Genomic DNA, 19324 nt, shown 5'->3' with positions numbered 1-19324 from the left:
ATATTTTAAACATTTCCTCTCAGATTGTGTGCAGATTGTTGCACATTGTTTGGGACAGGGCACCTCAATAAAAGGGTTGTTCCACAATACAATCTAACATGATTTTCTCACTTACCTTGAAAGTACCTGATTTAAAAAACATTTTTTTTAAATGTATTTATTTTTTGGAAGTAACTGATTGCCCAACACAATATTTTGGATGTGTTTTGCTTGCCTAGATTTTTGGAGTGATTTTTGGGTCATTGCAGTGACTCACACACTTCTGTATAATTTTGTGATTAAACTCCTAGAAACACAAGACACGTCTATTAACATAACGCACAACTAAAATCTTAATTCCAGCAACCTTTTGGTGTCCCCTGTAATACGGGATAAATGACATGCATGCCAAATGTAATCAATTACATAAAATGTGTAAGCATGAACAAAGTCTTTGGCTTACGGATGGTGAAATTATTATAGGTTATTTGATTAATACTGTAATAATTGTAAGTACAGGCAATGAAATGTGTAATTGAGCATGATTTACAATCCATGCTGGAGTATAATTTGTTTTATGTATTTGATTAATTCTGTCATGTTTTCAATTCCACTTTGTATGCTCTACTACACAAGCCTAAGTGAAGTGAGCACATGGAATGCAAATTGTTAAACATTTTTTTCAGAATTTTGTGCTGCATGGTAAGAATATGACTGACTTATTTGTCCTGCTAAATGGCCCCTCTTGACTTATTCATCTGATTAAGTTATAAGTTAACGTACCATCATCTTAGTACATTAAACACAACAGTATGCGGACACCTTTGCACTCTCTACATAAAGGCTTCCACCCTTTGGCCCGTTAATGTAATACAGCCTTCAGTCAACAAACTCACTGCTAAGCTGGAGCTGAAACCCTTCAAAGTGGTCTTTTCAGCTCTCCCTCACATCACTGGTCACCACAGTCGTCCTGATGTCTGAGCGATGGCCTCGCTGTCCATCAGTGGGTAATATAAGCCTCAGTCCTCTACCCTTACCCTCTAAGCACAGACCCTTGTCCTCCAACAAGTCTCTGGGAAATCACACCTCTGGCACTAATATGGTTTGTGCTCCCACCTCTTCTGCCACTCCCTCCATTCCAACTGTGCTCTTTAGCCAGTCTTCGGAGGGTACAGGCACTAAGAGCAGTTTCTCCTCCTGCTACTGGCTGTCCGCTGGCTCTGCTTCTATGCAGTTCAGGTCTGTGAGGAGTAGCCCCTGCTGGGAGGCTGGGCCAAGCTGCAGAAACTGAACCCGGTTGTGGGTATCCTGCGGTGCTGTTCTGCCCGAGGGCTGTGCCTGTATCTGCTGCAGGCCCACCTGCGATTGTGTTTGCAACAGGGGGATGGACAGCTGAGGGTTGCAGTGAAGTTCCATGCCAGCTTTCACCCCTTTCTCAGGTGGCAGCGCTACCTTGACTACCAGCACACCTCCACCACTCTCAGATGCGCCACAGTGACAGTAGTAGCTGTCATAGATTTCCTGTGGCGCTCCTCCATATGTTGTGGCCTCTCCAATCTTTCGACCTCGAGCCTTCTTTGGAATTTGTCTTCCTCTTCGACCCTCTCTGTCCCTCTCATCAACGCAAGAGCTCCAAGAGCCATCATCCACAGTTCCCTGTCCACCTTTTCTTATCCGAGAGCTTCCCCCGGACACTTTAACCCCATCGTCCTCTCGCCCTCTTCCACAGTAGAAGTAGTAACCCCCCTCCTCTTAAACTCCAAGTCCTCTGGCACTTCATCCATCTCAGTCTCCTCTGGCTCGGCCAGGTTGGCACCTCCTCCTGCCCTATCTCCATCTCCTCTCCAACCCCTGAATTCGACCTCCCCTGCCCTTAGCTCTGTCCCGTGAGCGAAGGAGGGTGTGTTTCAGAAGATTTTCTCTGAGGCGCAGGAGCGCATGCCGCAGCCGGTTCTCCCTCCGCCTGGCCGCACTGAGCAGCCACAGGGACTTTTCCAGGCTGTCGGTGGCTCTCTCACAACGCTTCCACCACACCAGGGGACAGTGCTGAGCATAGTTGTGTTCCTTGGGCAGGTAGAAGCTGGGAGGTGGAGGGAGGCGCAGCATGTATTGCGATGGGGAATGAGGACAGGGAGAGGATGGAGAGCCAGGAAGGTCTCCGGGTGAAGCGCCTGATGGGTGTTGAGGGGGGACTCTGTGGTGTTTTGACAGTTGGCGCAGATATTCCCTGGGGGGAGGGAGGGACTGTGCCCTGTCCCATCTGGCTATTCGGTTCCCCATTGGGTGTCTCAGAGCAATGAACTTGTTCTCCACTATCTATATTTTTGTCTTCAGTTTCTTGTTGTGCGCCATTCTGGCTGTCTTGTTCCACTTTCAGATAGCGGGACCTCAGAAAAAAGGGAAGATGACTATTATCACGCATCACAGCTCTGCGCTCTTCTGGGAAGGCTTTCCACTAGATGTTGGAACGTTGCTGTGGGGACTTGCTTCCATTCAGCCACAAGAGCATTAGTGAGGTCAGGCACTGATGTTGGACGATTAGGCCTGGCTCACAGTCGGTGTTACAATTCATCACAAAGGTATTCGATTGGGTTGAGGTCAAGGCTCTCTGCAGGCCAGTCAAGTTTTCCAAACTGATCTCAACAAACTATTTCTGTATGGACCTCGCTTTGTCCACTGGGGCATTGTCATGCTGAAACAGAAAAGGGCCTTCCCCAAACTGTTGCCACAAAGTTGGAAGCACAGAATCATCTAGAATGTCATTGTATGCTGTAGAGGTAACATTTCCTTTCACTGGAACTAAGGGGCCTAGCCTGAACCATGAAAAACAGCCCCAGACAATTATTCCTCCTCCACCAAATTTTACAGTTGGCACTATGCATTGGGGCAGGTAGTGTTCTCCTGGCATCTGCCAAACCCAGATTTGTCCGTCGGACTGCCAGAGGGCGAAGCATGATCCAGAGTCCAATTGCGGTAAGCTTACCACCACTCCAGCCGACGCTTGGCATTGCACATGGTGATTTAAGGCTTATGTGCGGCTGCTCGGCCATGGAAACCCATTTCATGAAGCTCCCGACGAACAGTACTTGTGCTGACGTTGCTTCCAAAGGCAGTTTGGAACTCGGTAGGGAATGTTGCAACCGAGGACAGACGATTTTTACACGCTACTCGCTTCAGCACTCTGCGGTCCCGTTCTGTGAGCTTGTGTGGCTTATCATTTCGCGGCTGAGCCGTTGTTGCTCCTAGACGTTTCCACTGCACAATAACAGCATTTAGAGTTGACCGGGGCAGCAATAAATTTGATTAACTGATTTGTTGGAAAGGTGGAATCCTATGGTGGTGCCACGTTGATAGTCACTGAGCTCTGCGGTACAGGCCACTCTCCTGCCAATGTTTAGCTATGGAGATTGCATGTCTATGTGCTCGATTTTATACACCTATCAACAACTGGGGTGGCTGAAACAGCCAAATCCACAAATTTGAAGGGTATGTAGTGTACATTATCACCTGACCTATGGAAATCCGAGTAAACACTGCCCTCTATCAGTTGGAAGAGACACTACATACCTGACTCCTGAGAGTTCAAAATTCTCTGAGGTGAAGTGCTTAGTGCAGAAATAGATTAAGTTGCTCTGGGGGTCCCATTGCCCCTGACCTTGTGGGCCCTTGTGTTTTGCTAGGTGATGATCCATAGGTCCTGGCGTGGGGTTCTGTGCTTTGGCAACCTGGCAACCAAACAAGCTTAATGAAGACTTACAATAGATTCAGAGGGGTTGGGTTAAATGCAGAAGACACTTTTCAGTTAATGCATTCAGTTGCACAACACACTAGGTATCCCCCTTTCCTTTCCAAAGAAATACACAGCATGCACATGGTTATCAGATTAAGTAGAAGGTCAGTGTTCATGTCAAAATCTTCTATATATAACAAACATACAAATGCTTAGGGTTAGGAGTTTCCAAAATGGTGGTTTGGTAATGGTTGTTCAGTTATGAACTGGCCCAACTTCAATCATTGATCTGTTTCTGACATAGTAGGCTATTGCTTTACAAGTCACAGGAGTCTATGTTAACAAATCTAACGCAATGGTAAATCGGTAGCGTTATAGGTTTGGAAGTGTGTCAGAATTTGTTTTGCTATGTTCACAAATGGAATTACGGGCGCAAGTAGCTGCCGGTGGCACGAAATGGCTGGGTTTTGATACATAAACAAGTTGTGGGTGTGTCGAGACTTGGCCTCTTGCTGGCCAATCAAAATGTGCTCCATGGCTAAATATGTGGTTGCTTCAAGTTGTGTATTTACATTCTTTTATATATTGCATTGTCATCAACTCCAATTTGAATGTTAGTCCGTTATAGCCTAGTTTGTTAAATAGCCTGCCCCTTATTGTCTAAATATGTCGAACATGTTTGTAGTCCACATTGTTCTAATTTCATTGCTTCAATATGGATTGTTAAACATAGGCTATAGCATTTGCACTGATATTGTCACGCCCTGACCTTAGTATTCTTTGATTTCTTTATTATTTTGGTTAGGTCAGGGTGTGACATGCGTGATTATATGGTTTTTGTCCTGTCTAGGGTTTTTGTAAGTTTGTTTAGTGTTTCTTCGTCTTCATTAAAGAAATATGTATTCACATCACGCTGTGCCTTGGTCTCCTCCATACATCGAACGTGACAGAATCACCCACCACCAAAGGACCAAGCAGCGTGGTAACGGGCAGCAGCAGCGATCTCAGGACTCCTGGACATGGGAGGAGATTCTGGAAGGCAAGGGACCCTGGGCACAGGCTGGAGAATATCGCCGCCCCAAGGCTGAGCTGGAGGCAGCGAAAGCCGAGAGGCGGTGGTATGAGGAGGTAGCACGGCAGCGCGGTTGGAAGCCCGAGAGGCAGCCCCAAAATGTTCTTGGGGGGGGAACACGGGGAGTGTGGCTAAGTCGGGTAGGAGACCTGAGCCAACTCCCCGTGCTTACCCTTACCCCGCGTTATGCCGTGAGGCGCACGGTGTCCCCGGTGCGCATGCATAGCCCGATGCAGTCGGGCTAGAGTGGGCATCGAGCCAGGTGCCATGAAGCTGGCTCAGCGCATCTGGTCTCCAGTGCGTCTCCTCGGGGCGGTGTACATGGCACCAGCCTTACGCATGGTGTCCCCGGTTCACCAGCACAGCCCAGTGCGGGCTATTCCACCTCTCCGCACTGGGCTGGCTACGGGGAGCATTCAACCAGGTAAGGTTGGGCAGGCTGGTGCTCAAGAGCTCCAGTGCGCCTTCACGGTCCGGTCTATCCGGTGCCACCTCCACACACCAGCCCCCCGGTGGCAGCCCCCCACACCAGGCTGTCTCTCCGTCTCCTTCCTACAGGTGCTCCCGCCTGTCCAGTGCTGCCAGAGCCTTCCTCCTCTCCAGAGCTGCCAGAGTCTCCCGTCTGTCCTGAGCTGCCAGAGCCGCCATTCTGTCCTGAGCTGCCAGAGCCGCCAGTTTGTCCTGAGCCGCCAGAGCCGCCAGTCTGTCCTGAGCCGTCAGTCAGCCAGGAGCTGCCAGAGCCGTCAGTTAGCCAGGAGCTGCCAGAGCCGTCAGTCAGCCAGGAGCTGCCAGAACTGTCAGTCAGCCAGGAGCTGCCAGAGCCGTCAGTCAGCCAGGAGCTGCCAGAGCCGTCAGTCAGTCCGGATCTGCCAGAGTCTCCCTCCAGTCCGGATCTGCCAGAGTCTCCCTCCAGTCCGGATCTGCCAGAGTCTCCCTCCAGTCCAGAGGCGCCACTCACTCTAGACTCGACCATCAGTCCAGTGACGCCCTCTAGTCCGGGGTCGGTGGTGAGGGTTCCCGCTCCGGAGACATTACGTAAGTGGGCCGAGTCAGAAGTGGAGCGTCCCTCACCAGAACCACCACCGCGGAGATATGCCCACCCAGACCCTCCCATATAGGCTTAGGTGTGCAGCCGGGAGTCCGGGGGGGGGGGGGGGGTCAACTCACAAGGCTATTGATAAGGCCTAAAATGACAGTATACAGTGCCTTGCGAAAGTATTCGGCCCCCTTGAACTTTGCGACCTTTTGCCACATTTCAGGCTTCAAACATAAAGATATAAAACTGTATTTTTTTGTGAAGAATCAACAACAAGTGGGACACAATCATTAAGTGGAACGACATTTATTGGATATTTCAAACTTTTTTAACAAATCAAAAACTGAAAAATTAGGCGCGCAAAAATTATTCAGCCCCTTTACTTTCACTGCAGCAAACTCTCTCCAGAAGTTCAGTGAGGATCTCTGAATGATCCAATGTTGACCTAAATGACTAATGATGATAAATACAATCCACCTGTGTGTAATCAAGTCTCCGTATAAATGCACCTGCACTGTGATAGTCTCAGAGGTCCGTTAAAAGCGCAGAGAGCATCATGAAGAACAAGGAACACACCAGGCAGGTCGGAGATACTGTTATGAAGAAGTTTAAAGCCGGATTTGGATACAAAAAGATTTCCCAAGCTTTAAACATCCCGAGGAGCACTGTGCAAGCGATAATATTGAAATGGAAGGAGTATCAGACCACTGCAAATCTACCAAGACCTGGCCGTCCCTCTAAACTTTCAGCTCATACAAGGAGAAGACTGATCAGAGATGCAGCCAAGAGGCCCATGATCACTCTGGATGAACTGCAGAGATCTACAGCTGAGGTGGGAGACTCTGTCCATAGGACAACAATCAGTCGTATATTGCACAAATCTGGCCTTTATGGAAGAGTGGCAAGAAGAAAGCCATTTCTTAAAGATATCCATAAAAAGTATTGGTTAAAGTTTGCCACAAGCCACCTGGGAGACACACCAAACATGTGGAAGAAGGTGCTCTGGTCAGATGAAACCAAAATTGAACTTTTTGGCAACAATGCAAAACGTTATGTTTGGCGTAAAAGCAACACAGCTGAACACACCATCCCCACTGTCAAACATGGTGGTGGCAGCATCATGGTGTGGGCCTGCTTTTCTTCAGCAGGGACAGGGAAGATGGTTAAAATGGATGGGAAGATGGATGGAGCCAAATACAGGACCATTCTGGAAGAAAACCTGATGGAGTCTGCAAAAGACCTGAGACTGGGACGGAGATTGGTCTTCCAACAAGACAATGATCCAAAACATAAAGCAAAATCTACAATGGAATGGTTCAAAAATAAACATATCCAGGTGTTAGAATGGCCAAGTCAAAGTCCAGACCTGAATCCAATCGAGAATCTGTGGAAAGAACTGAAAACTGCTGTTCACAAATGCTCTCCATCCAACCTCACTGAGCTCGAGCTGTTTTGCAAGGAGGAATGGGAAAAAATTTCAGTCTCTCGATGTGCAAAACTGATAGAGACATACCCCAAGCAACTTACAGCTGTAATCGCAGCAAAAGGTGGCGCTACAAAGTATTAACTTAAGGGGGCTGAATAATTTTGCACGCCCAATTTTTCAGTTTTTGATTTGTTATAAAAGTTTGAAATATCCAATAAATGTCGTTCCACTTCATGATTGTGTCCCACTTGTTGTTGATTGTTCACAAAAAAATACAGTTTTATATCTTTATGTTTGAAGCCTGAAATGTGGCAAAAGGTCGCAAAGTTCAAGGGGGCCGAATACTTTTGCAAGGCACTGTATAACTCTAATCAAATTCTATTTAAAAAAATAAACAACACATGTTTTAAATAGGCTATATGTAAATACAGTTACAGACACCATAATTGCACCCCGTGGGCGTATAATACAGACGAGGCATCTTAAACTATGGAGGTTTTTACGCACATCCAAACTTTTCTTATGACCTTGATAAAGATCCAATATAAAGACAAAGGGGGAATGTCCATTCACTGTTATACTGCTCGCAAATGTAATGTTTTATAAACATCATGGAACCATCTTACAGATCATATTTGCACTTCTCCTGAAATAGCCGTGCATTCGAGCCATCCATATGTTAAACCCGTTGACTCTGAATCTTTCTAATAAGTTTGGTTCTTAATCAAATGAAACAAAAAACATGAACTGTTTTTAAAAAAAACAAGAACAGTATTTCTACATAGGATCGGGTCAGAAGCATGATAAAATAAATCGCTTCACTTGTTCCATGGCACTGTGTACACGTAGGCCTAAATATCTTTACGCAAAACATTGGCATGTCGACATAAAATACTAGGCTCCTGTATCGTTGCCTATGTGCGAGGCAGATTTAAAAAATATATATATGCCATTGATAGGGCATTATAGGAGATCTGAATAGTATGGACTGGAGTGTGTCTTTTGTAATCAGAAGAGGGGTGCTCTTTGAAAAAAATGGGGATGGATAGCCTACTTGCACAAGCAAAATGAAGTTTGCTTGTTTTAAAAAAATCAAATTCAACGAAATGGGGGTGGAAACCATTCATTTTTGAATGTTTCTAAACATGAAATTCACATGAAAAGGCACTTCTATCAATCCATGGGCACAGTGCGTCATGGCTGGAAAAGCTGTGCTCCTGCTCTCAAAATACATGCCCTTATTAACTGCAGTACCGTTAAGACCTGCTTTTTGTGGGTCTTAAAATGTCCCATTAGTGCTGCATGAAGTTAGAGCCCACAGTCTTTAAGGTGCAATATGCAGAAATCGCTCCGCCATTTCCTGGTTGTTAAGATTCAAATAGTTTGCCTAATTTCAGTTTGTGACAAAACAAGCAATGCATAGTGTAGAGAATTATTGTACCATCTAAACCGCTGTGAAATATGTTTTCTATCACCAAAAATATAGTATATTCACCTTGTTTGAAGCTGGTGCCAAAACCAAAAGTGAAAGACGCAAAGCGAAATGTAAGCACAGGAAGCATAGAAATAAAGCACATAGAACAGATATCCCTCTTCTTAGACTTGCTTTCAATGAGAATGACAGATCTATAACTCACATGTCAATGTGAATTTGGTTGGTCGCCCCAAAAAACATGAATTGAAATGCATTCCAGGTGACTACCTCATGAAGCTGGTTTAGATTATGCCAAGTGTGCAAATTCCAGTATTCCAGTGTTTAATTGCTATATTGTAATTACTTCACCACCATTGGCTATTTATTGCCTTACCTTCCTTATCCTGACGTGTGTTTCCTAACCCAATAACAGCTCAGATGTGCTGTACATTCCCAAGCTTGTAGAAAATGAACAGTGTGCATTGTGACTGTAGAGACATGGTTCCCTGGATGTGTTCATGCCAAATGAAAATGTAATTTTAAAATATCTGTGAATTACATATTTACTACTAGGCCCATCAGTAGCGGTATGTCAGGTAAAATCACCGGGTAAGCCAATCCCCACCCTTCCCCCAAAAAGCCATTGTTACTATCTATGTGCTGGGATAATTGCGTTGTTTGCTCTATAACCTGTTAATTCATATGCCTTGCGACCGTGATATCAAATCAAATCAAATTGTATTGGTCACATACACATTTTTAGCAGATTTTATTGGGGGTGTAGCGAAATGCTTGTTTTCTTAGCTCAAACAGTGCACTAGTATCTAACAATTCACAACAATACTCGCATATCTAAAAGTAAAATAATGGAATTAAGAAATATATCAATGTTAGGATGTCGGAGTGGCATTGACTAAAATACAGTAGAATATAATACAGTATATACATATGAGATTAGTAAAATTAGCACGTTTAATACTTTTTTTGTTTTATACTTTTGCGGTCAGATGCTCGCTGGCTTCCTTTGCCGTCAACGCTACAGGCGGCAAACATGTCATACTCGTTTGGACCAGACAGCATCAGATAGCTGGCCTACATGTAGAGAGACAGAGGGCCGCTGTTTCACTCGCTCAGATGCTTTCTCCTGTTAGATACATTCAGCCTCTTGTAAATTGAAGGATAATTATGAAACACAGAGAGACGAAAGATACATGATTTAGTATTTTATTTATTTGGTAATGAATACACTCCACTGAGGCCCATAAAACAATTTCAGGCACACATAGGAAGTACCGCAAAAAAAATATGGACCCCAAATGTCACGGTATAATTCGCATTCTGGGTAGTTACACTATTTTCAAAAAAATACCATGACATTCTAGTGGTTAGAGATACGTTTAAATATATATATATATATATAGCAAGACTGGTTTGTCATGTCATGACTTACATATCCACATCTTTCATTGTTTTTAATATCTGATAAGCTCAGCATGATAACAAACAATCTATAGCAAAAGCCTGAGATGTAATTATTGGGAATGATATTTTGGTACAAGATGATACAACTAATACAAGATGAGCTGCTAAAAACATTTTCACAATATCTGTCACGTCAAAATTGTAAAGCAAATCCAATGCAATTATAATTATATTGTACTTTGAACAAAGAAAAAGCTAAAACATTATATTTTGTCTTTCTCAGTGCTTTAATGCAAAAAAGAAACCAGTGCAAAGCAATTCCTCATACTATCAATGTTACAGATTGAACAGAAACACATGACACATTTCACTCTAGTTTAATTTCACATGAATCATCTAACCATGATCCTGCCTGTGGCCAAAGGGACCATCTGAAATGCTGAACTATGCAATGCGAAGCAGTCACCAACTCGTCGCTCACCTCATGCCTTATTCACCATGACATCTCTTTAAGCCAACCTTGTCAACCGCATCATTGGTGTGATTCCTGCCCAACTCAAGTCGCCAATTCTCCCCAGCCAGCATGCCATTTCTGGAGTGGAAGACTTTTGCCAGGGAGGCGCTCATAGGAGAGGGGATGTACTCTTCACAGCGTGAGCCTCCAAGGCTGGGAGCACATTGCACTGTGTAGGAGAAGAAGAATGTGCCATATTTGAACACACAGACGTCACTCACATTTCCTCTACGCAGATCAAAGGAACATTCACCCAGGACATCTTTGTTCCAAACAACTCTGTCTGTGTCATACACCTTGAAAGTGAGTTTGGTGTCAAAGTTGATATGGATGGGTCCGAATTCAAAGCTCTCTGGCCAAACGGGATTGTCGTCGTCTTTGATCACTTCAGTGAGTTTGACTTGTTTATCATATGAGATCTCAACAAAACCATCCGTTTCGGTTGAAATGTCCCCGTAAAGTCCCTTTGCTCTCAAACCATAGACTTGCAGCCTGGCCAGGCCTTTCCCAGCAGGGCAACAGTTGGACTTGATGCTCTGATCACTGTGGCAGACACAGGCACAGTGATCCCTTTTGCTGGTCCTCGTACCTATCTGACAGGACTCTGAGCATTTCTTGATCAGGGCGTTTTCAAGGATGTACTCCTCCACTGCTTTCTTCAGCCCAGGTTGAGCAGGATGTCTACTTTTCAACAGGAAGTGAAGGGGCTTAAGGAAGTAGTGCACCACGTCAGGGATCGTTTTCAAGGACTCCAGCCACTCTTTGTAGGCGTTTGCGTCCAACGCACCTGAGAACAGCAGGTCGCCTCCATTTAGAACCCCTCCTTTAATTTCTGAGTGGCGGTCACTGAACATGCTGCTGAAACTTCGGTTGGTGCCAAGTTTCTTCTTTAGTTCATTACAGTAGTGAAGCTCGGCGGCCAAACTAGCGCTGAATTGATATGACAAGGAGGCCTCGACATCGAGACAGTCCTTCACTGCAGTGACTGTCACTCCGTTCATAGTCGCCTGACAAGACTTGATGGAAGTTACAGCACTCACTTTCCCTCCCAGGTTGACTTGAGAGGTGAAATGAGTGCCGTATGTGTCTATCAGGTTTCTATAGGCCGGCTTAGACTTGAGGTCATAAACAGTGGGGAGCTTCTTCACCGAATTCAGAAATTGTTTGTGAAGAGGAGGATCTTCGACCAGGCTATATCTGAGGAAAAAAGTGACAATGGTTTGGTTAACATTTAACAATAATCGGTTGTATTTTAGTCTTTAATAGCAGTTAAGTTGAACGCAATTGGTAAGCATGTGATGGTATTGTATGTGAACTTATCATGCAATGGATACACAATATTCATGAAAAGCATTATATTAGCCTCATATTACAGCCTCTTTAAGAATCTTTTAGTTTAGTCACTGAAGTTGAGTGCATCACCTGTAGATGCTACAATGGACTTCATGCCTGGTGAAACTGTATCTGTCCTGCTTCGACTTTGCAATGGCATATGTTGCTTCTCTGGAATCTGTCCCTCCAATGATTGTCTTGAACTTTACTTCAGGAATCTCAAGGTCCAGGCCAAGTTTCCAGTTGTTGGTCACGGCTGAAGTTGTGGTATTGATGAGGGACTCACTGGATTCATAGATGCTGCTTGAGACCTCCCGCTTGCAGTCGGTGAGGGCTCGCCAGTTTGCCATGGCTGCTGGAAGCTTCTGTTTTATTCCCCCCAAATAGAAATTCACAGCTAACTCGCAAGTGTCTCCCTCCCGCTCCCAATTTTCCATGTCGATCACATAAGAACCTTTTCGCTGCATCTTCACAATGTCGAAACCTTCCCCTGCCAGGTTGTAACCAGGGACAAACTCGGCCTGCTCACATTCCTGTGGCTTGCCAGGAATCTTTCCCCTCAAACTCCCTGCCAGGCACTGGAGTGTGCCTGCCCAGCAGATCAGTAGAAGTAGACACAGCTCCTTCATCACCTTCTTAATAGAAAAAAGTAGAAGTAATCAAAATAATTTAGCAGACACTTTTATCCAGAGCAATTAGGATTGAGTGCCTTGCTCAAGAGCACATCAACAGATTTTTCACCTAGTCAGCGTCAGCTCTGGGATTTGAAACAGCAACCTTTCGGTCACTGGCTCAATGCTCTTAACCGCTAGGCTACCTGCCACCACACACTGTAGTGGCACGCTGTAGTGAGCTTGTAATGGTAATGTATGAGTAAATGTGTTGTACTAATCCATTTGATCAGTGAAATGTATTGCTGTTCCAAGCACTACGTATTTATCAATTACAGTACAGTGCACATGAAATCAAGTTTTAAGAAATAGGACAATATACCTTAAGATCTGTATGAAGAATTGTTGTCCTTCAGGTTTTATGACTAGAGATCAAAAGATAACAAGTATAAAAATTGAGACTTCATATCATACCATGTGCTCTTTCTCTTGGAGATGTAAAACGAAGAGAGTTGTTTCTTGATTCTATACTGGATGAGAGAGAAGAGCCTTTAAATACACTGCTGGGTAGCTTGAGGTTTTTTTGCTGGTCATTTTCACAGAACATTTAGTGGCAAACCCCAAATTTCAATGCAACAAAAAAAAGTACATTCTCCTCTGTTGTAATTGGGTGACAAGTCAGTTGGTGGTTTTAGCATTAGAATGCAAAAACTAAGAGTTTTAGGAGTTTGATTGTGCAAAATATGGTTCTGTTTCAAGTAAAAAATATTTAAGGATGCTTTCATATGGTTGAAAGACGTAGTTTCATTTTACTTGGACAGTGATATCTTCAATGATGTTCTTGCTCTGTAATTTTGTAAAAATCTAACACATCTTCCTTTGAGTCACTCACACACAATCTTCTCACACTTTACCCTCACTACAGCCACCATTACTGGTACAGAGCGCTTCGTGAGACAGCTTGGGCAGCAGTGTAACCCTGTGGGTGTCAGTGACTTCAGAATGCATGGATATTGCACTGGCTTCTCCTTAATGTTGCAAAATAAACCACTTCAGCCACAAAGGCCAGAGATGGAAACTGAACTGGTTGCTGAGGGGAAGGTGGGGGAGGGCAAGCTTAAAAACTGAGGGGGCAAAAATATGTTTATCGTTTATCGATACTGTAGGCCTATAGTCTAGGCCACATCCAGCATTTTGAAATATGCAATGTTTTGAAAATATATGCATCCTCTTACATTTGATGATGTCCCATCTCTGTATTTTGTGTTACAGGAGCACATGTTCATAATGTAAACGTTGACATATCACATGAGGTTAGCAGTGTAGTAAATGTTACCATGACCATTATACATGCAGTGTAAATTCTCCACATTACAGTATCATCATGATCTGTTTCTTTGTATTTTATTTTCCAGCCATGAAAATATTTATTAAAAACACACTACTGATTTTGATGTTCTGAAAACACAAGACCCCATAATTATCCCCCCCCCCCCCACCCTCCAATCCTTTATTAAATGTTGATTTAGGATGATCTAAGTCACATAGTGAAAACAAGATAAGAGCACAGAATCAATTTTGTTTGTATTTCATTGCAGCCAAGAATGGGCAATTCGTCTTTCAGAGTACATGACTCTTTCCCTTTAATTTAAACCATTGTAGCACTAATGCCAAACACAAGTTTATCTTCCATGAGTTTTCACCTGTCTGCAAATGTAAGTAATTTATCTTAGCTCCAACAACACCATTCAACTTATATCATCCCTGTAAATTCCTGTTTTCCTTTTAATCACATTTTAACAGAATGAGCAAACCTCAAGCACAAATAAACAGCATGTAGTTTTATCAGCATATCGAGATTGAAAAGTATGGCAAAGGAACGCTCTCATGTATAGACTATCAAAATGCATTGACTTTACACAAACATTTGGGTTGCTAGGTGTTCGCGTTATACAACCAACCATCTGTCCTATGTAACCATATCAAACAAAACATACAGTATCATACTAATTTGAGTATCCCGGATTTACATTTACTATGTCACGTCTGGTCTTGCTACATAAGACACCTTGAAATGCTTACTTACAACCCTTAACCAACAACGCAATTTTAAGAAAAAAATAAGTGTTCATTTTTTTTTTATCTAAAAAAGAAGACGAGTAGGAGGCCAGTATGTTGTAGTAAACTTTTATGGAATATATTTACAAAATAATACATATAGCAGCAGTCAGCATTATACATCAGGACGAACGACTGCACGCATTTGGACTACTAGTCTTCCTCGGCAGCGTTGTAGAGGGAAGCTGATGTGTCAGGGCAAGTAAATGTCGCATGTCAGGAAAATAAATGATGTACAAAACATATATATAACATGATCACGTTAATGTATAGAGGCAACATGAAAAATAAATGCACAGGAATGTATACAACGGAAGTGCGTAAAGGATAATCTATCACAGTTTTGCGCGTAAAAGACAATACATGCACTTGTGCATCAAACACGTTCTATAAAAAACAATACGCACACCATGGAGATGATCAAAAACTCAGAGGAACAAGGGAAATACAGAGTTCATATACTAGTCAGTCTAAGGTCTAGTGCAGTCTAATACTCATTTACCTTACACAAACAATACATTCACCACCTGCAGTGTCACCACAAGGGTTGCGCCCTTGATCATGACTCTCAGTTCCATTACATTACACATACCAATCATTGGACTAAGCCCTGTCATTGAGCAATCCGGTGTAGTGTCCATTTCAATATGCCCAGGAATTCTATTTCCTCTGTGGCCTAAGAGCACATGTACACAGACAGTCGACTGTAATCCACTCGCTGTCTCCTGTGATTGATTGTTTGCACACAGAGAAACACAGCTAGCTCCTCTGAGTCAGGGGAAGGGCACCTTAACCAGACATTGGTAAATACAAAGTGGAAAATCTCTATAGATTCTAATGAAACCCTAGGCCTATATGTAGTGTCTATATGTAACCTTAGGCCTATATGTACTGTCTATATGAAACCCTAGGCCTATATGTACTGTCTATATGTAACCCTAGGCCTATATGTGGTGTCTATACGTAACTTTAGGCCTATATGTAATGTCTATATGTAACCCTAGGCCTATATGTACTGTCTATATGTAACGTTAGGCCTATATGTACTGTCTATATGTAACCCTAGTCCTATATGTACTGTCTATATGTAACCCTAGTCCTATATGTACTGTCTATATGTAACCCTAGTCCTATATGTACTGTCTATATGTAACCCTAGGCCTATATGTACTGTCTATATGTAACCTTAGGCCTATATGTACTGTCTATATGTAACCCTAGTCCTATATGTACTGTCTATATGTAACCCTAGTCCTATATGTACTGTCTATATGTAACCTTAGGCCTATATGTAATGTCTATATGTAACCCTAGGCCTATATGTACAGTATATATGTAACCCTAGGCCTATATGTACAGTATATATGTAACCCTAGGCCTATATGTACAGTATATATGTTACCCTAGGCCTATATGTATTGCAGTGGCGACCTGTCATTCAGGGCAGGTGGGGTCTGTTTTGCATGTAATTTTGGCATTAGTACCTGTCACATGTCAGGTTTCAAACAATGTAAAAAACAAATATTTTATTGAGTTAATAAAGCCCCATACAAACATGGTTTCTTGAGTAAGGCAGCTCCAAAATGCAGGTGTTTAAGCCTAGCTCAATGCTTTCTGTGGTGGTGGGGCAGCCAGCGGAAAATACAGAGTGTAGGGGTTGGTAATGTTCTCTAGTTGCATCGTGATTGGCTCAGTGTTCTGCCACTCATGGGGACACTATGTCACTGCAAAAGCTGCAGGTAGAGCTCGAAAATTCAAGCCCCTTGGGTGCTGCCATAGTTGCATTAGAAGTGCCCATCCAAGAAGGCTCAAGGTCATTGGCCAAATTATGTCAAATCACGTTATAAAATTTAATCCAATTTGGTTTGTCACATGCGCCGAATCCAACAGGTGTAGTAGACCTTACAGTGAAATGCTTACTTACAAGCCCTTAATAAACCAATAATGCAGTTTTAAGAACATACCCCCCCCATAAAAAAATAATTAAAGAGCAGCAGTAAATAACAATAGCAGGGCTATATACAGGGGTACCAGTTCAGAGTCAATATGTCAATGTGCGGGGGCACCGGTGTCAAGGTAGTTGAGGTAATTATGTACATGCAGGTAGGGTTATTAAAGTGGTTATGCATCGATGATGACAGAGAGTAGCAGCAGCATGGGGGCGGTGCAAATAGTCTGGGTAGCCATTTGATGAACTGTTCAGGAGTTTTATGACTTGGGGGTAGAAGCTGTTTAGAAGCCTCTTGGACCTAGGCTTGGCGCTCCGGTACCGCTTGCCGTGCGGTAGCAGAGAGAACAGTCTGGCTGGAGTCTTTGACAATTTTTAGGGCCTTCCTCTGACACCGCCTGGTATAGAGGTGTACTGGCCATAAGCACGACCTCAGAAGTGCCTTGAGGTCGGAGGCCAAGCAGTTGCCATACCAGGCAGTGAATCAACCCATCAGGATGCTCTCGATGGTGCAGCTGTAAAACCTTTTGAGGATCTGAGGGCCCATGCCAAATCTTTTCAGTCTCTTGAGGGGGAATAGGTTTTGTCGTGCCCTCTCGACGACTGTCTTGGTGTGCTTGGACCATGTTAGTTTGTTGGTGATGTGGACGCCAAGGAACTTGAAGCTCTCACCGTGCTCCACTACAGCCTCGTCAATGAGAATGGGGGCGTGCTTGGTCATCCTTTTCCTGTACAATCATCTCCTTTGACTTGATCACGTTGAGAGAGAGGTTGTTGTCCTTGCACCATACGGTGAGGTCTCTGACCTCCTCCCTATAGTCTGTCTCTTCATTGTCGGTGATCAGGCCTACCACTGATGTGTCCTCAGCAAAATTAATGATGGTGTTGGAGTTGTGCCTGGCTGTGCAGTCATGAGTGAACAGGAGGGGACTGAGCACGCACACGTCCTGGTAATCCGTCTGGCCCAGCGACCTTGTGAATGTTGGCCTGTTTAAAGGTCTTACTGACATCGGCTGCAGAGAGCTTGATCACACAGTCATCCGGAACAGCTGATGCTCTCATGCGTGTTTCAGTGTTACTTGCCTCGAAGCAAGCATAGAAGTTATTTAGCTCATCTGGCAACTCTCGTCTGTGCTTCCCTTTGGAGTCTGTAATAGTTTGCAAGCCCTGCCACATCCGAGGAGCGTCGGAGCCGGTGTAGTACAATTCGATCTTAGTCCTGTATTGACGCTTTGCCTGTTTGATGGTTTGTCGGGGGGCATAGCGCGATTTCATATAAGCTTCTGGGTTAAAGTCCCGCTCCTTGAAAGCGAATGTTGCCTGTAATCCATGGCTTCTGGTTGGGGTATGTACGTACAGTCACTGTGGGGACGATATCCTCAATGCACTTATTGATAAAGCCAGTGACTGATGTGGTGTACTCCTCAATGCCATCGGAAGAACCCCGGAACATATTCCAGTCTGTGCTAGCAAAACAGTCCAGTAGATTAGCATCTGCTTCATCTGACCACGTTTTTTATAGACTGAGTCACTGGTGCCCCCTGCTTTAATTTTTGCTTGTAAGCAGGAATTAGGAGGATAGAGTTATATATCTACCGCAGCTTTGATTGGATTGATCATGTCAACAACATACTTTCAAAATCGGAGCTAGCAAGCTAGACAAGCAGTCATCTTCATGAATCATGTCGACAATCTACTGGCAAATCCTTTTCAATCCTAGTCATATGAAGAGAAATTATAGATAAAAAGTATCGGTGCTCCTCGGCCATTGGACATAAACATTACACAACAAGTTGGAAATTGCAAATTCAACAATGAGTGGTTTGGAAGGAATCAGTGGCTAACTGCAATGGTTGCAAAGCAATCACTAGCCTGCAATTCAGTGGAGTGGAAGTTTATTTCACCTTTATTTATTTAACCAGGTAGGCAAGTTAAGAACAAGTTCTCATTTACAATTGCGACCTGGCCAAGATAAAGCAAAGCAGTTCAACACATACAACAACACAGAGTTACACATGGAGTAAAACAAACATACAGTCAATAATACAGTAGAAAAATAAGTCTATATACAATGTGAGCAAATGAGGTGAGATAAGGGAGGTAAAGGCAAAAAAAGGCCACGGTGGCGAAGTAAATACAATATAGCAAGTAAAACACTGGAATTTGCAGTGGAACAATGTGCAAGGTAGAGATAGAAATAATGGGGTGCAAAGGAGCAAAATAAATAAATACAGTAGGGGGAGAGGTAGTTGTTTGGGCTAAATTATAGATGGGCTATGTACAGGTGCAGTAATATGTGAGCTGCTCTGACAGCTGGTGCTTAAAGCTAGTGAGGGAGATAAGTGTTTCCTGTTTCAGAGATTTTTGTAGTTCGTTCCAGTCATTGGCAGCAGAGAACTGGAAGGAGAGGCGGCCAAAGGAATAATTGGTTTTGGGGGTGACCAGAGAGATATACAGTGCCTTGCGAAAGTATTCGGCCCCCTTGAACTTTGCGACCTTTTGCCACAATTCAGGCTTCAAACATAAAGATATAAAACTGTATTTTTTTGTGAAGAATCAACAACAAGTGGGACACAATCATGAAGTGGAACGACATTTATTGGATATTTCAAACTTTTTTAACAAATCAAAAACTGAAAAATTGGGCGTGCAAAATTATTCAGCCCCCTTAAGTTAATACTTTGTAGCGCCACCTTTTGCTGCAATTACAGCTGTAAGTCGC

At 43.6% G+C, this 19324-nt stretch overlaps 1 protein-coding gene and 1 pseudogene across 2 annotated transcripts; both read right to left on the bottom strand.

The window, feature by feature from the left end:
* Nucleotides 1–798: 798 nt before the first annotated feature.
* Nucleotides 799–2460, bottom strand: LOC110488268 (uncharacterized; annotated as a pseudogene).
* Nucleotides 2461–9868: 7408 nt separating this feature from the next.
* Nucleotides 9869–13109, bottom strand: LOC110488267 (perforin-1). 2 transcript variants are annotated; one of them, XM_021560423.3, is made up of 3 exons: nt 13011–13109; nt 12016–12560; nt 9869–11790 (listed from the first exon to the last, which is right to left on the bottom strand). In XM_021560423.3, the coding sequence occupies exons 1-3, from the start codon at nt 13011–13013 to the stop codon at nt 10569–10571; spliced, it is 1770 nt and encodes a 589-aa protein (XP_021416098.3). In that variant the 5' UTR covers nt 13014–13109; the 3' UTR covers nt 9869–10568. The 2 variants fall into 2 exon arrangements, with proteins under 2 accessions (XP_021416098.3, XP_021416099.3); XM_021560424.3 differs by having other exon boundaries at nt 12016–12557; nt 13011–13103.
* Between the last annotated feature and the right edge of the window lie 6215 nt (nt 13110–19324).

The sequence above is a fragment of the Oncorhynchus mykiss genome, chromosome 30, assembly GCF_057628025.1.
Source record: "Oncorhynchus mykiss isolate SJ-2025 chromosome 30, ASM5762802v1, whole genome shotgun sequence".
Taxonomy (NCBI): domain Eukaryota; kingdom Metazoa; phylum Chordata; class Actinopteri; order Salmoniformes; family Salmonidae; genus Oncorhynchus; species Oncorhynchus mykiss.
The sequence above is the reverse complement of the archived record's forward strand: the minus strand, read 5'-3'. Positions and strand labels throughout refer to the sequence as shown.